At 47.1% G+C, this 18301-nt stretch overlaps 2 protein-coding genes across 5 annotated transcripts in view; both read right to left on the bottom strand.

Annotated features, from left to right (window-relative positions):
* The window catches only part of PRDM11 (PR/SET domain 11), a 47228-nt gene that overhangs the window by 14093 nt on the left and 14834 nt on the right, over positions 1 to 18301 (bottom strand). For 3 of the 4 annotated variants that reach the window (XM_087746036.1, XM_087746035.1, XM_087746038.1), the window contains exons 2-5: positions 15094 to 15212; positions 14416 to 14519; positions 13235 to 13497; positions 12177 to 12244 (exon numbers count right to left, since the gene is read on the bottom strand). In XM_087746036.1, the coding sequence (XP_087602162.1) occupies positions 12177 to 12244; positions 13235 to 13497; positions 14416 to 14519; positions 15094 to 15209 (551 nt within the window). In that variant the 5' untranslated portion in view covers positions 15210 to 15212. Of the gene's footprint in view, positions 1 to 10231; positions 10296 to 12176; positions 12245 to 13234; positions 13498 to 14415; positions 14520 to 15093; positions 15213 to 18301 lie in introns of those variants that run through there. The other variant, XM_087746037.1, reaches the window with a different exon arrangement.
* LOC148057132 (uncharacterized) lies at positions 39 to 10212 on the bottom strand. Its single transcript, XM_087746039.1, has 2 exons — positions 5028 to 10212; positions 39 to 3262 (listed from the first exon to the last, which is right to left on the bottom strand). The coding sequence occupies exons 1-2, from the start codon at positions 5452 to 5454 to the stop codon at positions 2676 to 2678; spliced, it is 1014 nt and encodes a 337-aa protein (XP_087602165.1). The 5' UTR covers positions 5455 to 10212; the 3' UTR covers positions 39 to 2675.

Genomic DNA, 18301 nt, shown 5'->3' with positions numbered 1-18301 from the left:
GTGTTAAAAGTGTTATATATTTATTGCATTCTTAACAAAAATACTTTTAAAGAGAGAATTTTTTCAGCATGTACAAGACATGGAGATACTAGGGTTGAGCACAGCAGTTTGCTTTGACATGGGCACTTACTTCAACAGCCAGTTAACATGATGGGTGCAGGAGGAAGTATCCTTTGCGAGCCAGTACAGAAAAGCCACTCCACCGAGGGGTCTACACAGGGCAGGAGATACGTCCCCAGATCTGGGCCAATCTGTAATAGTCCACAGAGGAAACTGGGGGAGACATCACACAGTTTATAGCACAAGGTCCTTTCTCCTGACCAGAGGGGGTTTGCATTGAAGGCTACGTGTCCTGCACCAGGACAACAGGGTTCTCTCTAAATGCGTCTGTGTGGGCAAACTGGTGGCAGCAATGATGCCAACTCCCCCCAGTGCCCCCAGCACCTGCGAGAGTCTCCTCTGCAGACCTAAGGGTTCCCGGAAGGGATCCCCCTGGACAACATCAGAGGAGCTAATCCTATCAGTATACCCATGGGAGAACATCAGCAGGGACCAAATATCATAAAAAAATAAAATACTACTTCTAATATATAGCAGCAGCACTGTATTGACTCAGAAAGCCTTTAAAACATGTCACCATTTTTTCAGTTCTCTGTGATTCATAAATTAGATCCATTTCCACCAGATTTCCCAATCTTCCCTTCAACTGAAGAGAGACTGCGACTTTTGCAGAATATAAATGTCACCACAGAAGTAAAACGACATTCTCGGAGGCAGGTGAGCGAGTACTGCCCTGGTCTGGCACCAGCACTATGAGGAACATTTTCTGCATGAAACCAGCATCAGTCATTCCTCGGAAAGGAGGTTTTTCTCCTTGCCAGACCTCTACTTCCTTGAGCAAGGGCCTTTTACAGCACCACTAAAAATAAATTACTTAAATTAGAATTACAGAACAATGAAAAAGAAGAAAGGAACGGCATGTCAGGAATGCCTGACACACCAGACATACAGTGAGCTTTCCAGAAGAGAAGCTAGTGCACTATACTTTCAAAGAACAGACCAGACAGATTAAGAAAGATCCTTCAAGATCACATAAAACAAGCCATCCTTCTGCCATACTTCGCTGTCTATGTTCAATTCCCACTGAAGTTTATACAACTTTTCGGCCAGGTCTGTAGCCCAGACATGGCATGATGATGGGGATTCATATTAACTTGAATAGTTTCCTGCAACCCACCTCCACATACAACAGGACAGCCCAGAGAGCAGCAGCATGCTAACTGTGCGTGGGTACCACCTTGGCCCTTTTCCCTGCTGAAGCATGACATGATAATGGTCCATATTTTTCCAGAGATGGGAGCAGAATGGTAGGTACAGATGTGCAAATCAAGCAGAAGACAGACATGTTGTAAAATAGCTGCCGCATATATGTTATCACCACCTGGGGTGACATTATTAAAGCCTAGTTTCAGAATCAGGGTTGTACATGGAAACCTCATGCAGCACTGAAGCAATTTAAATGTTATAACACAGTTCTTTCTTGTGTCTGTACGGGGAAAGAAAGAAGTACAAAACCAACATGTCTAAGATTTTAACCTATACAGATGCGAATTTAGATTGTAAACTCTTCACGACAGGAGAACAGAGTACAGATCCCACCCTAAAGAACACTGAGTAAGTGCAAAGTAACTGTACTGAAATGGACAGAATTACAGTGATACAAAACCAAACTGTTCCTGAGGTCAGAAGCAGGCCCTGTATCTTTCCTTATTTCTGTGCAGTCTCTCACATTTTGAAGAGGGTGAGGTGGTTCAAAACTGAAGATTATAACATGCAAGAAAATAATACGATACAATTCTCTTTAAATGTTGTCACATTATGAAATAATTGTATTTTAACTGCAATTGTAAAGGGTAGATAGGGGTTTCAGACTGGAGCAGACAAAGATTACACTCTTTGATATAAGTGCATGTGGTACTGCAGGATCCAGGCACGTGCCATAGCAGCCCTTCTCAGCAGTCTAAAACCACACAGTGCTCAGACCTTTCCTCTTGTCCTCAGCATTGTGCCTTTTTCCCTTCCCTGCATAAGCTCTGCTTTTACACCCCTCTCCCCAAACCTGTGTGTAAGTCACAGTAAGCCCTGGATTGCCCATTATTGCTGAATGCAAGATAAAAATAATGAGCAATAAGAGTCTTTAGAGCCATAAGGATGTATCTCTGCACAGTGCATATACTAATTTGCAGGAAGATGATGGGAAGGCAGTAGTAGGGTAAATTTGTGGGCTGATTGCAAAGGGAGATCTGTAGTATGCTGTCTCAGTAAATAACGTTTCACAGGCACAAGAAAAGATCAAGATAATGATTCCTATTACATTTCTTAGCTTATAGAGCGTGCAAAGCACGGGGAAGCCAGTGAAAACTCCTAATCTCCATGAACAGAAAGATGTCCTACATCCCAGGCTCTGTAAGATTTGAGATTCCCCTTTGCCATTGCAGAGGGTCAGCCCTACTATTCAGCTCCCACAATTTATACTGCTCTGTTAGCTAGCACAGGGGTGGATGGGTTAGGGTGGCTGTTGACCTTCCCCACAGAGTACTGATACACATGGAGAGGCCACGTGAGCATGCAGCAGTTCAGGAAGGGGCACCCTTCTTTACTTTATATGAAGCAGACTAAAAATGGTGTTTTCTCTTTCGTGACCTGGTAGTCCGTGCAGAAGGAGTCTGTTTTGGGGGGTTTTGGTTAGACTCTGCACTGGGCTCAGGGGGCTGTTTTGAGCAAGCTGCTTGCAGAAGAGACCCCTGCATGACACTAGGATCCTGTATCCTATGGAAAGCCTGGACCCCGTCACGGATTTCCGACAGGGTCTGGCACATCTGGCCAACCTGGCTGGTGAGGTCAGCCATCCTCTGACTGATGACATGCATGCTGTCTGCCATGTCTCTGTGAATAGCCACCAGCTCCTGGCAGAACTGCCTGAACAGGTCTGTTTGCTGCATGTGGGAATGGAGAAGCTGGCGATCGAAGCTGGAGAGGGGCGGGCTCCTTGTGCGGGGGTGTGGGGGTCTGCAGGACGAGGTGGTGCGCGGGGATGGACGGTGCAGTTCCTGCCTTTGGCTGGTAGCTTCTGAGTGCTCTGATGAGGAAGAAGTGTGGAGGAAGGAGGGCCCGGAGAGCTGGCTGACTCCTGCACTGGCCCTCTGCAGCGATGAGAAGCGGTGTTCCCGAGAAGTGCCTGGCATCTCTTCGTCTTCATCAGCTTAAACAGAAGAGGAGGCATGAATTATTAATGTGAAATCCCTCACAACTCTGACTTCTGTTTCATGGTATCTCAAAGCACATGGAAAAAGGGTTTCCCCTCCCCCCAGTCTGCCAGTTGAGACAAGCCTGTAGCTCCTGATGCATAACTCAACATGCACGTGCTGCAACATTAGCATCTGGGTGACAAGCCTAGCCATAAGACGCCTGAAGAGCAGGAGAACCCAGTCAACCAAGGAGGAATCCAAGCTGCTATGGTATCCTGTATACAGCATTGTTCATTACTAGAAGATCAATCCATTTCAGAAAGTAGCAATGACTGCCTTCCCCAAAACCATAACTAGCTAGAATACTCCAGTGTTTTGGAGGGACAAAGGCTCCTGGCCTTTGGTCCAGTCTCAGAACACCCTGACACATTTGGTTCCTCGTGCCAAAACCCTGCTCCCATGTCGTTTCTTACATCCTCAGCACTGAGAAAAGCATAGACATAGTATTTGCTGCTCACAAAGTCTGTACTGCAAGGCCACTGCGTGGCTTGGCATCACTAAGAGAACCAGACAGTCAGGCGTAGCAGCAGCAGGACCTTATATTAATCAGGCAAGTATACTTGATGCAAAACCAAAGCAAAACACCATGGGAAAGTTCTCATTAGTCTGATAAATATCTAGTGATATGCCAGTTCACAGGTACAGGCACATCAAGTGTACAAAGAGACGATACTTCACTTGTTGCAACTGCCTACTATCTCCTTGCATGAGCTGTATTCATTTTACCTCTGTAATAGCGCAGCTGGCTTCCAAGATAGATGCAAAGAGTGATCAAGTCCCACTTTGTCAGTTCTTGCAGATTTTTGTCCTTGCTTTCCCACTAACAACATTACTTCAGATAAGAGATAAGACCTAATGTGGTAGGACAGTGCCACCCATGAAACGTTAGTTGGCTCACTTCCCAAGATGTTATCCCCTCTTTCTCTCCTTTGTATCCCTAAAAGCTCAGAGACCAAGAAGTTGCACCTCCACACAAGAAAACTGTATATACGCAACTGGGGAAAGAACCTGCAAAAAGCAGCATGTGGTTCAGCACTGGAAGTTGTCTGAGAGTTGTGGTGTAAGAAGATTAACTTAGAAAGCAGGTCCAGTAGCTTCTTAAGAAACAGTGAAGAAGGGAGTTGTTATCATCTACCTTTTTCACAGCACTTATACTGAGCCTTCAGACCACTAGTGAGAAACCATTAGTGGCCTGGCCTCAGAGCATAAATACTAGTGATCACAGAGCCCCCTCAACAGCCCTCTTGGAAGATGGTTACCACGTAGTGATCCATTAGTGACTGGCACATGGTTCTCAGCTTGACAGCATTGCTCTTTTATTGGGGTGCATGCAAGATGAAGAACTAATCCTTTACAAACACTTTTTCACAGACTGGAGGTAGTTGCACTTCAACTACAGACGTTCCCTCACTTGTAGGATTAGTTCAGACTTATGACCCATTAAGAAAGTGGAATCTGAACAATGTCTACCCTTAGAAGACAGTATGGAAAAGGACTAGATAAACAGATAAAGATGATGATCTCAACTTAGAAACAGCTTTCCCTCAATCCATCTCAACACCCCATGATCACCAGAGTAGGCTGTCTTGGAACCAAACACGGCAGTAGGACCTGGCTTGACAGGCAACCCAGCATCTAACAAAACACACAATGCTCTTCTGGTGTCAAACTGAGATATGCAAGCATAAGACAAAGAGGTGTTAAGGCAGTGATACTTACAGCTTGTTGACGGGCTGTCAACCACGTCCAGATCCGCTCTCCGGAAGCCGTGCATCTGGCGTGACGAATGAAGCGTCGACTCGATGGCTCTCTCGTGGGCGGTCAGGACGATGGCCGAGGGCCGCCCCGTGCTGCCGGGGCTGGAGAGGGACCTCTGCATGAATGCCAGTTTGTCCTTGGTCCTTCTCTTCATGTCGTCCCATCTGTGTTTAATGTCTTTTACAGACCTGGGGACCTGGCTGACTGATGTGATCTGCCTGGCTATGCCTTCCCAGATCTTGTCCCTGTCAGCATGGGATAGACGCATTGTCTCCCTCCCAAACAGCATGGCTTCATTTCGGGTCACCTCAGTGACCAGAATGTCCAGTTCTTCCTTGGAAAACTTGGGCTTCCTCTTTCGTTCAGCCATGTTCCTTGGGTTGAACATCCCACAAAGCACAATTGGGTAAAAGGAAATCAGCGCAAAGCATCCCCCTGCATCCAACCACTTGGCCAGTGTGGCACTGGGGCAGAGGAGTTCGGTGGGATCCAGCTCCCCCCACCCGCAACAACCTCTCAGTTTTCCTCAATCGCACCAGGAAAAGGCAGCCGCTTTGTTTTTAAGAGGCAATTTTCAAGCTTAAGAAAAAAACCACCAAGCAACACTAGCGTGAAGGAGCCTTCTCAGCTTTACAGTTGAAACGAAATTTTACACTTCGTCTGATGCCCTGACTTACGTATGAGAATTTCAGTACAGCCTCGCATCACTTGCCGCAGTTTGTGCACAGAAAAAAGTGTGAGAACTCACAATCACATTGATGAACTAGCTTCTAAGGTGACATTGCTCAAAAACGGGTTCTTGAGGAAATTTAGAGGCCTGAAACATATCTTATTGTTCTGTCTGGCACAACATGCAATGGAAACTTTTACACCACCCTTTCTGTTAAAACTTGCAGGATGTCATACAGGGGCTACACCAGATTGGGCTTTTTTCACGGGAGGGAGATTTTGATTAGACTCACAGGCAATTTCTGCAACTCACTTTTCCTAAGGAAAAGTCTCTTCTTCAGCACTGGTTGTACTGCACATCCAGTGTTTGTCTGCTTCACAGCAAGCTCTTGTTTCACCCAGAAATAGTTGCTGTTTTCTATTGTTCTCAAAAGGAATGAGGCCACCCACTTGCTTTTCCTGGCTAGGCTTTGCTGTCCCTGCCACTGACAGGAGCCTGCTCCCAGTTTCTGGTGCTTCAAATGAAAAACTCATAGCCTCAGCCCATTGAGAAGAGGCAGCCATCCTGAGAATGAGCAGTTTTGTCCAAAGAGGTGTGTGTGTGTGTATGTGTTAATTTTTCCAGCCACAGTCAAAGGAAACTTCAAAAATAAACAAAACATTAGTCCTAAATCGGGCTTTGGGGGGGCGGGGGGAAGAAGGCAGCAGATCTATTCAATAGGGAAGGAGAAAACAAACTGTGTGAACATGCAGTTCTGCACATAAACAAGGTGGGATTGCAGACAGGGGAATAATCCGCAGCCTGGGCAATGGACACCTGTGTATAAGCACACAGAACAGCACGGATGAGACTAGAAGCTATGGAGGAGCAGAACTGCTGGGAAAACGTAGTGTATGCCTTGATTTGAATTATAGCGAGTGAAGTAAAATGCCAAAATGGTTATTCTAGTGCTACACATTACAGAAGACTGCTTTTACACATCTTCAAACAATTAAAAGCAGGGATGTCGGGAACTTTTCTGCAAAAGGGCAACCTTTTTGGTGCTCGTCATACAGTTCTTCATATTTTTAAAGGAAGTTCTCGGATAGAAATCTACATCAGCATGGAGTTACAGTGGAGAGCACAACGCTCATCTGAGGTAGAAGACTTCAGTGTTAACGTAAACCACCCCAAAAATCTGTCACTACAAGCCTAGAAAATTAATGTTTGAAAAGGATACTAAGATGTAACATACAAGAAATAAAACATCTTAATGGTTAGGACACCTAACAACTGTAACTCTGAAGTGACACCATGGGAGGGAAAATCTACTGGCTTCCCCATGTGTTAGTTTTCTTTCTGCTTACGGTCCCAAATTTAATGAAACCAAAGATGTTATCTAATAGTAATAGCTAGTATTACTATTAGATAGCATCTTTGGTTTAATTTAATTTAGTACCTACTGTTAGTATCTTTGCAATGTTAGGGGGATAAACTGGCTGGGATAGCTCAGACCCTCCTTTTTCAAAAAACTACATTTAATCCTAAAATCTTGGCTGAATGCTTTGTCTCTCGCAGGCAGACTTTAGCCACCCCAAAATACTTTCTGAAAAGTCAGTATAAGCAAAGGCCTCAGCATTTTTCCCACTTGCCCCATGTTTGTGATTGCCCTGCTGGCACCTCCTCAGAGGTGGGTGCCTTTCTGCGCTGCTGTGGCCCAGCAGAAGAGAGGTGGTTTGGGGTGCTCTCATGTGAAAGGTGCTTGTGGGCTGCAGGCTAAGAAAAACCTACAGAAAGGCAGAGTGACCCTTGTCAGATGTCATTCTAGGTCTCCTTAGTGCTGTTACAGTGCTGTTTAATGAATCTCACTGACACTGCTGCCCTCCATTGGGGTAAGTGTCAGAAGCTGTTAACCTTGGTTAAAGCTGGAAAGCCAGCAGGAAATGCTGCTCAAATCCAGGCCACATACAGGGAGAGCTGGGAGCTAAGTGCACAGATGCATTTCACTGGGACAAATGTAAATGCATCCTTGAGATACTCTTTTGGTGGAGCTACATTTATGGAGGGATAGAAGGAGCGTTAGGGAAGATGGTAATGAAATGATGGAGAGCCAGCAAAACACTTGCTACACTGACATCAAGAGGGGGAAAAAAAAAACCCAAACCAAACTCAAAAGGAAAAAGGAGCTCTCCCAGCTGAACACTGGAAAGAAGGAAAAGGCTACGTGGAACACTGAGCAAGGGAACATTTATGGTTTGATTTTTATCACATTCAGCAAAACTGGGCTTCATGTATATTCTTCACAGGTACCCACGACTGCAACAGTATCATCAGTGCCTCCACGTGGTAGAAACAAACCTCCACTGCTAAGCTGCTCTGGTGAAAAGCAGTAACAGTATTTTGCAAAGTGCCCCTGGGTAGAGGTGAGCTTGCAAAACACAAGTCTCTCTGGAGCTGCTTGGAGCTGCTGGCAGTGTCAGAAAACCTGTGCCCCTTCTTCTCTGCTGAACCCATGGCTCCTGTCACTAGCAAAGCTGCACCAATGGGGAACTGGAGCCCTTTTTGCTTTTCCCAGACAGGGTATCCCATCAAGTGCACTTAGGACAACCTGTGGTAGACCTGGATATTCAGATTTCAGGGTTTCCCCTCATTTGCTCCAGCATGACTTGGGTCAAAACTATTTAAGATAACTTAAGTATTCCAACAGCAAACTCACCATGCAAAGAGTAATGAGTTCTGGCCAGTTTTAATCACGAATTCAATTAATGTTAGGTTCCCAGCAGGCCCATTAACTTCCTCCTTATAAAAATGCAGACAGTATTACTGTCAGAGAGGTCTTCTTCCCCTCACGCATTTCCTCCAGCATGCAGGATGCCTCTAGGAGCAGTCACTGATATTTGGAAGTACCTCTCTGGGGATGCTGTGTGGGTTTTAGCAAGCTCCAGAGGAGCCCCAGCTGTGGGTCTGCAAATTCACACCTCAGCCCAGGTCAATTTGAAAGTGCAAGACTGTACAGCTATTTCTCAAAATGTGACATTGTAAACTATGTGAACAGTGGGCACTTAATGATCACCCCACAAATACATCAGCTGACTCCACTTTTCTGGGCCTCTAAGAAGCAACCACTTCAGAGCCCTGGGGAAATTTTTTTTTACAGGTATCACAGTCCTGCAGGACTTTAGGATCCCTTTGCTCTGCATAAATTTCAGTCTGTAATGCATAAAAACTTTTGCTCCACTTGCTACAAGGTAACAGAGACCAGTTTGTGAAGTTCAACAAAATGACTTGTGCATAGGCTGGTGGCTTTTCCTCCCCCTAAACACACGGGCAGCCATGGTAACCCTGAATTTTTAAAAATTTTTATTTTTAAAAGGTCCTGTAAAGTCAAAACAGCAGCTCAGTACTTAAAAGATCTGCTTTGAGGAGGCCATTGGAGTGCCTGACCAGAGCTCCCTTCCAAGCTCTATCATTGTATGAAGATCAAATCGTGGACATCTCCATTATAAGGAGACACACAAAGACACACAGAACAGCCTTGCTCCCCCTGACTTCTTTGTTACTGTGATTGGAGGGGAAAGGGGGGAGAGAGGAAGGGAAAGGAGAACGAAGTGAGGAAGTCTTGCACCAGCCTTTTCACATGGGCTGAGGGAAAGGATGAATTTGAACTGTGCCAAAAGCCTGAGAACTCGGGTACTCACATGTAAGAAGGGATACAGACTATAAATGCCAAAACTAGCCTGGAAACCCCACACATGAAGCCCTTCAACAATTCGGTTAGGCACCACCAGTTTGCTGGTGCTTCCTATCCTGCATCTCAGTCTGGGCCAAATGGTATACCTATAGAGAGATGTTTCCTGGACTTTCTGAATTATTTTCATTTTTTGGTCAGATCCATTTTTCTTAAAGGTCCCCAACAACGGAATAAGACAATTTCCTCAGAAGTAACCAGGAACAACAGCTGGTTCTGTGCAATCCTTCAGAAGCCCCAAGAACTCCCATCAGCAGCAGTTTATGGTTTGTGTCTGAGAAAGCACCAATTTTGCTTGAGGTTTGTTGCAATCTATGGTAATCGATCACCCTGAGCCCCCAAAAAATAAAAGCAGAGGAAGAGGTTTGCACACAACCCTGCAGGTCAAAGCCATGGAGTTTCATAAAGTACTGGAAACAACCGTGCTTTACACTGGACAGAGATGATGTGCCAGCGGCCAGCTTAGGAGCACATGCTCCCAGCATCAGGAGTTTGTCTCGACTGACTGACTGAAGAGGGAAAGAGCAAGGGGATGTTACCATTGCCATGCCATCTGCTACTCTTCGTACTCACTCCTCCCTGTCATCCACTGCCCTGGGTAAACAGCCACTTGAAATTAAACCAGCAAGTGCTGCAGTGTACACAGTCCTCAGTGGGAACACGAAAATGGACTCAGATGTGGTAGTCAAACAACAAAAACAATAGCCAGATCTACAAGAAGAGAGAGGAGTCAGCCCAAGCTGCCCTCCCCGTGCCATACCCACCTACCCAGAGGGTGAGTAGATCTGCTTTGCAAAGCACTCCATCTGTGAGTGATGGCAAAGAGCACCATCTGAAAAACAAAAAGAGCGCTGTCTACAGCGTCCTGGAAGTACGGTTTCTGTGGGTAATCTCCATGACAGGTAATGTCCTAGCACAGGATGTGTGTCCAATGTCGAAGTGCACCTCTGTTTGAAAGCTGCTAACAAACAAAACCAAGGCTTTTTGAGGACTACTATCTCCACTTAAACTGTCAGTCAGACTCTACATAATACTGCTATTAGAAGCAATTTTCAAGAGTAAAACCAGAAAGATCAGTAAGACTGGTATAGCCTGCACAGGTCCTTTGATACGTCCTTCCCCAGAAGAGTTGCAAACATCACCTTTCCACAAACTTGTAACCTCCTCGCCCTTCATGGCTGTACAGAATGGCCCAGACCATACTCGTCTTGATACTTAACCACTGCAAATACAAGTTTAGGCAAGAACATTCTGTTCTTTGGTGCTGGGACCATGGGTAGTGCCCATTTAAATCCAGACGTCAAGCTTACGCTCATGGCACTAGGAAGAAGAGTTCATCATAGGATTTTTTGCTTTCCAAAACTGTGTTTTTCTGCAGTTTCACTGTCATCCAGATCACATAAAGATCCAGATCTAAGCAGAAAAATCTCACTCTGATTTTTGAACTTTGCAGTCTTTACTTCAAGATACATGTACCCCTACCTCTCTGTCCACTGTACCACTGCTTGTTTTTGGAGTGACAACTCCAGCCTCAGCCCAGCTCTAGCATTTTCTCTCAACCAGTAGTGAACAAGTGTAACAGCTGAAACTCTTACAGAAAAATTAGACCCTTTGCTGAACTTTACGAGCATGTCAGAACAGCTGCTATCCATGTGAAGACTCAAATGGCGCAAAAGTGGTGCAACCAGCTTTGACCAGCTAGGTCAGTCTTGCATCTACCTGTACTTCACACTCTCTCTTCCCTTAGTGAGTAACAACTGAAAATCCTGGGCATCCAGGCCAACGAACTAGTTAATTCCCATGCTGCTTTACTCTTGTATGAAATGCCTTCTTGACAACAACCGTGTCCAAAATTCACCCTTGAAAGCAGGATTGGTCCTAACATGGGATGGGCCACAGTATGCAGAGATGTCCTGTTCTGGTGATTCACCAAACTCACGAGGCACTTCAGTGCTTTGCCTCTGCCACAGGAGGCTGCAAGAGTGACCTACGTTTTGCTGATATATGCCAATACCTGAAGCACTGTGTCATGGTTAAACATGTTCCCTTACTGCTGCAGTTAACAAACCAGAGCCAGCTCCACTCCTGGTTCAGTACTGACTGGTATTTGGGTTCTGCTCTGTTGAGATCCGGGGCCGGCAGAGGGAGCGCAAGCACATGCGTGGTTTCTGCATTCAGAGCTGCAGCAACTCACTCCATGTTTCTCCTAACACAGTAAAAGCTGACACTACCAATGACAGCCACCACAAACAACTGTTTCAAATGAAGCCCAGAAAGAAAAAACAAAAAGTACCTCTTTCAATATCCGTCAAACGGGAAAGGACAAAAAAACCCCAAACAGAATGTTACCTTGGGGATAATGCAAAGCATTTTGCAAATATTTGAAGTAAAAAAAAAAAAAAAAAAAAAAAAAGGAGTGAGACCTGTCAGCATTTCTAAGAGTGGATAAATAGGATCATCTTTATCATTTGTCCTCATTCCAGAAAATAGCCATCCTCCATACACACATCCTTGTTTTAGTCCCTTTCATTGAATCTGACTCCAAAGGATTCTCATAATAATAAATACTGAAAGAGCACAAGCACACCCTTTACAGAAGGTGTTGTGGCATTTTGGTTTGCTTTTCTGTCACAGAAAATAACAAGGAGTGTTTGATGGCCTCTCTCTGGAAGACAGGGCCCCACAAGGGAAGGCAGAAGAGAACTGGACTCACCTCATCCAGTTTGCTTTGGTTTCATCTGTCCCATCGATAGATTTGTAGCGGTTGTTCTTATCAACGATCTGCGGAACAAGAGAACAGACACAGCATGTCAACTAGCTGGTCCAGATGGGAGAAAATCTATGACTTTCAAATCACTGCTTCAGTTCCAGCCTTAAGTCAGGACACGAAACTCTACGCCATGAATCTCAGCTCTCCTAGTACTACAGGCTGCTGCCCTGGATATGTGTGTGGAGGCTACTCTGAACTGACTAAGAGGCATTTTTCCTATGTACAAATATTCGTAACACGGAACTATGGATGCAGTTGACAAAATTGTTAACAGTCCTGAGATATAAAAGATTAACTTCCCTTTCAGGACAGGGCTGAAACACACATTTATTTTACAGACAGAAAAGCATGAGCAGCATTTCATATCAGCAGCTTTCAATTTTTTTCCCCACCTATAACTCAAGTCCCACATCTCAATTCTCATAATAATATCCGTCGATCTAGTGACATCTCTCTCTCATAGGCTAACCAAGGCCTGTAGTACTACGGTAAAAAAATATGGGGTTTGGTACTGGAGTCCGCATGTACATCAGTTCCTGATGGGCTGGATCTCCTCCTTCCTGGCCTCTTGGGCCACCTGCTCTGCTCAAGTGGGCTGGGAGGGAGTGCTGCAGGCCCAGGAGAGAGTTCTGCAATCTCTAGAGACAATCATTGCTCTGTCCTCAAAATGATGACCAGAGCAGAGAAAGGTACTGGAGGAGCCCTCAAGGTTGAGTGGGGATGGAAGAACATGGCAAGGGGGAGAGGAGAAGCAAGCTCTGCTTCCTACAGCTGTGAACTGAATTCGGGTGCCATGGCACCTGGTCCCCTTTCACATATCTATACCCTTAAGCTGCTAATAATTATGGCAGGTCAACGTTTGCCTACTGCCCGTGTGGGTCAGCAGAAGATCTTCAGAGAAGGGGGAAGATGGCTAAGGTCTGGCTCCACAGGCCTGCGAGTCCCCCAGCTCTGAGCTGCACAGCTGGGACATCACTTCATTGGGGAGACACATCACTCACCAGCCACGAGAAGAATCCTGCAGACTTGTCCTGGCTAGAGATCTGCCCCTCATACGGCCCGAAGATGTGACCTTTGGGGATCACCTCGTTCATACAGCGCACGTCGTTCTCCCCGTTGGGCTCTTTCACCACCTCCATTCCAGGTGGGATGGTCAGCGCTGCCCGGTCAGGGATGCCAACGGGCACTGGGGTGTCAGACACAAACACTGGGGGGCCGTGGTTCGGGCACTCATCCACGAAGTACTCCTGGCAGGACTCACAGACTGCGGGTGCGAGGGGAGCAGGGGTTAGGTTGGGCAGATTTGATGCCTGTACAGGCTCATGCAGCTCATAGGACGCACAGCACTCAGGACAGCATGCCCCAGCTCCCCATCCTCTCCCCGCCCGGCCCAGCCCCTTCCCCAAAGCTTCACACGCAGATGCTTCACCAGCTGTGCACTTGTTTCGCCACACATCTCTCAACAAGGGCTCTGCCCCAACCCACACCTGCCTGACCAACGCCTGTGCTTGTGTGAGCCCTGGTGCCCTACAGATTTGCCACGGACAGCTATATGCACAGGGAAAGGCCCTGTCACCATTTGTAGAGACAGAGGTTGGGGGCTCCTTGCACATCACCAGTTAGCAGAGCTGTCCTCTAGCCAAAGGTTTGATTCCCCACACACCAGAGAGAAACTAAAACAAATATCCCTGAAAATAAATACCCTCGTCATACAGCTTTAATTCTGTACTTGGGAGAGAGATAGCATGGCCAGGCACTTGCCCTGTGGCCAGACAGGGACTCAGGACTACAATTTGATATTTTGTAGGTATGCCAACATAACTGGCACCAGTTTTCTTTCCCAGAATATTAGGGAAGGGAAAGAGTTGTCGTCCGCGCAATACTCCCTTCGCAGTTTCTGAATTCAAGCCTTTGACTCTTGTGGTTTTCCCATATGCATGTTCATGTTTCCAGCATGCCTTCCATCCATCTCCCTACCACTGCATAGCCCCATGACAGACAAGCTGCTTTTGTGCAACAGCTTCCCTATCAAATGTGTTGGGCTTTGCAGGAGAGCACGCAATTTTGTCCCTGGCTTTTTTCTTCCCTGCTTCCCGCCCCAAACCAGCAGGGTGCTGACTAGGAAAGACCGAAGTCTATACAAGCGGCGGCATTGCTTTTCCGTCACTCACAAGACACTTACACCAGAAATCCACTTGCTGAAAGCTCTTGGTCATGATCAAGTCCCGTTTCCCTTTCAGTTTCTTGGGCTCCACCTCCATGGACTGCGGGTCAGGCCTTCCAGAGCTGGGGAGGGAACAACAGACAGACAACATTAACCTACCAAGATGTTGGGACTGCACACAGAGAGGAGCAGAGGCAACAGAGTCTGAACAACTCTCTTAGTCCCCACTGCAGCAGAGAAATGGTTCAACCTGCCATCCAACCTGCCAAAAGCTGGTACCTGAGATGGCTTAAGGCTAAAGCCTACAGCAGGTAGTGGCTTCAGCTAGAGCACCTCCATGCACGGCACACACCTGGCACATCCCACACCGGGCAGAAGAGTGGCAGACGGGACTCCCACCAGCAGAGAGGCAGCGCAGCTCTGCTACAGCCCGGGAAATGCGCTGCTCAAAAGCAAGGCACAACCCTCAATGCATGCCAGTGCCGCAAGGCCTGATGTGAACTAGCACGTGTAGCAGACATGTGCCTAGCAGATGAGTAGGTGACCACCCCGTCATACACTGCAAGGCGGACCTTGCAAGGGAGGGTTTTAATAACTTTGAGAGGTTCAAGTGTATCCCTCAAAACCACTTTAAGCTGTGGGGGGAAGTGGAGAGAAGGGGGTTAGAGTACATCGGACCGAAGCTCAGCCACATACCAAGGCCGTCCATACTCCTGGTCCCGGCGTGGAGAGCAGGCCTCTGTTTTTATTGTCACCATCTCCCCTAAGGAAGCCTGGGTCTGGATCAAACAGTCCTTCAAGTTTTCACTCATGTTCTGAAAAAAAATGAAGGGAGGGAGCAGAAGAATGAGCAGCCAGGAAATCACAGCCTTCCTCCCCCAGGCCACGATGCAGCCAGCAGAGCAGGCTCCCTCCCGGCACCAAGAGCCACCATCGTGCGCCGGGGCACCTACGCGCACAGGTAGGTGGAAACCCCTTCCCGCGCCAGGGAGGAAAGAACAGTTCAGTCGCAGGTCAGGTGAAGAGCGTGAGATACCACGGAGAAACCTGAGGCACGGGGAATCTGAAGTATGCTCCACAGCACCCATTAAAAATGTTGCGCATGGAATTTAACACGGATGGGTGGGATGTGTTATAGGAACACGGAGCACCATTACTTCAGAGTAGGTCTTTCGGGACAGAATCACAAGAAAAAGGAACGCAGGTCGTGGCATGAACCAGGATCCATCTACAAACATAACATATGCCAGTCTCTACCTGGGAACAGAGCGTGGTGTACTACACCCCAGCAGACGCAACTTTCCGTGTGCTCCTGACACCTCTGACAAACAGGTAAGTGCCTACAGTGCCCTGCAGGACTCCACCAAAATTGCACAACTCATGCTCTCCATCTTCCTGTCCCTTGCGATGACTAGAGCTGACCTACCACCACCCTTCTGGCACGCAAGCCACTATAGTGAAAATGCTTCTCCCTCAGCTCAACACAAGAGCCAGGAACCACTTAATGATGTCTAAGGACAGCAAGCTCTAAAACGCTAACACTTCCCTCCTCCCCCCACCATGGGACGGTGCCGAAGAGAAAATACTGATAAGGCAAGTGATGATAATTTGGAACTGAATTTAATTAATATTAAGATTTTTGGAAGGGCCACTAAGCTTCAGAGCATTCCAGCTTGAGACAAGGAATAAAGCAGAGCGCCGCTCATCTCTTCATTGCATTTGTCTTAAGAGACTTCCTCCAAGGCACACAAACTGGCTGCTCTCAGGCAGATCGGACAGACTTCACAGATGCTCCCCAAAAAGTCACCTGTGATCCCACTTCCCATGTCCGCTGCCCGATGGCACACTCTGTTACGCTGCATACTCGCAGTGCCCGACGGAGGGGCCTCAGCAGCTGAGCAGACCCCTTCTGTCAGGGGAGCTGATGGAAGAGCCCATCCCCATTGCGACTCAGCTCTGGGCATCCCGAAATTCATGTTCTGAGGTCACAAACCCCTGAAGACAGGAATTTTCTTATTTCACATGTGCTTGCGCAGGACTGAGCACCATGTAAGTCTGGTCTGCATTTGTGCCCTGTTTACAGCAAGAAGGAATGCTATTCCCAGCCTCTGTGGCTCCTCTTTGTGTCAGGGGACAAATGATTAATTTTTCCAGCCCAGCTTCTCTTATGCCAATGTGCAGCCTGAAAGACTTTTATCAAGCCTGTATCAAGGAAGCACTAGTTAATATTCATATAGTGCTCTGAAAGCAAAGCCTCAGCGTAAGTCCAACTAGATACATGCAAACACACGCACTATTAAGCCTTTACAAGACGCCCAAAACAAGACACATTTTCTTTCAAAATTACCACAGCCAGTCAGAAGGAAAGCGATATTAAGGGCTAGGAGGGGCTCATTATTTTGGCAGGCTGAGCCCCTGGTCTGCGCTCTCCAGAGTGAAAGGGAAGCTCTCCCCATGCACCGGCTGGTGCTGGAGGCCCAGGCTACCTGCCCTTCCCAGAGGAGAAGGAAAGGTCTTTCCTGAAGTCTGCAGTAAAGCAGCTCAGGAGGGAAAAAGCAGCAGCTGGGGCAGGGGGGGAAATATTAAAAAACAAGAAGAGACGGGTGCTGCCCCAGAGCTGTGGGGCCTGCGCTGGCGCAGGAGAGGCGGATGCTGGCTGTGGGGCAGATGCTCTCGGTCAGAAAACCCGCTTGTTTGGGAAGCCTGGCGTACAGGCACCTGGAGTTTTAACACCCACAACCCCCAAGGCTTCAGTAGGAAGAGATGCAGACATCTGTCTCTGAAGAGACAATGGCTTTTCCTTTCCCACTCTTCCCTCATGGAGACTCCTCCATTACGGAGCGAGAGAGAACCTGTGACGGCGCAGTCTGACCTCCCGCGCAAGGCAGGCCACTGCACTTCCTTCAGTAAACTCCTGGTTAAACTACAGCGTACCTCCAACAGGAAAAAAAAAAAAAAAAAAAAGAAGAAATCCAGTGTTTATTTTACACACAGAGCTCCTCATTTTACTGTATGGCACATTTTGCAGCCCTTCCCTCTCATGGTCCTCCCTGAACTCCTTCCAACTTATCAGCAACATTCCTGCGCAGCACCGGCTGCAGCACTCCTGCGCTGATGGGAGCAGTACCTTGCACCGAGATAACGCCCTCCCTGCCCCTGCTCAGGATTTCCATGTTTCCGTCCAAGTACCGCATTTAATTTCTAGCCACTGTGCCCAACTGGGGTTTTGCGTTTGGTGAACCGCTGTGCTGCCTTAAGAGCCATAGCTCCTGCAACAGCCCCCAGGCCACCGTGCACCCCCTGCCTGCTCTCCTACCTGCTCTGCGACTAGATGCCCGCTTTTAAGACATTCACACAACTCCTTGCTGTCTCGCCCAGCATACATGCGAGCACAACTCCACCACTAACTTGTCTCTTTTCATTACTTGCGACTCTCCCAGACTTTTTGTTGCCCACAAACATAATGCAAATTAACTTTGTGTTTTCTTCCAGAACACCAACAAACTTAGAATTATAGAATCATTTAGGCTGCAAAAGATGTTTAAGATCATAGAGTCCAACCGTAAATCTAACACTGCCAAATCCACCACTAAACCATGTCCCTAACCCGTCTTTTAAATACCTCCAGGGATGGTGACTCAACCACTTCTCTGGGCAGCCTCTTCCAATGCTTGATAACCCTTTCAGTGAAGAAATTTTTCCTAATATCCAACCTAAACTTCCCCTGGTACAACTTGAGGCTGTTTTCTCTCGTCCTATCTCTTTGTTACTTGGGAGAAGAGACCAACACACACCTTTTGATTAGGATCAAGCAAAAAAAAACCAAAAACAATTCCCAGCTGACACTACTAGAAACACACTATCAGCAATGGCTCTCCTTTTGCTGTCACACTGTGACCTTTCT

Source organism: Nipponia nippon, unplaced genomic scaffold (assembly GCF_047370975.1).
Source record: "Nipponia nippon isolate SJK-2023a ecotype South Korea unplaced genomic scaffold, ASM4737097v1 scaffold_10, whole genome shotgun sequence".
In the NCBI taxonomy this organism is placed as follows: domain Eukaryota; kingdom Metazoa; phylum Chordata; class Aves; order Pelecaniformes; family Threskiornithidae; genus Nipponia; species Nipponia nippon.
Note: the sequence above shows the minus strand (reverse complement) of the source record. Positions and strands in the feature narration are given on the sequence as shown.

Excerpts from the sequence above, each read along its gene's own strand:
- LOC148057132 (XM_087746039.1), bottom strand. The coding sequence starts at position 5,454 with ATGTTCAACCCAAGGAACATGGCTGAACGAAAGAGGAAGCCCAAGTTT. Across the intron at positions 3,263-5,027 it reads TGACAGCCCGTCAACAAGCT|CTGATGAAGACGAAGAGATG; the intron begins GTAAGTATCACT and ends CTTCTGTTTAAG.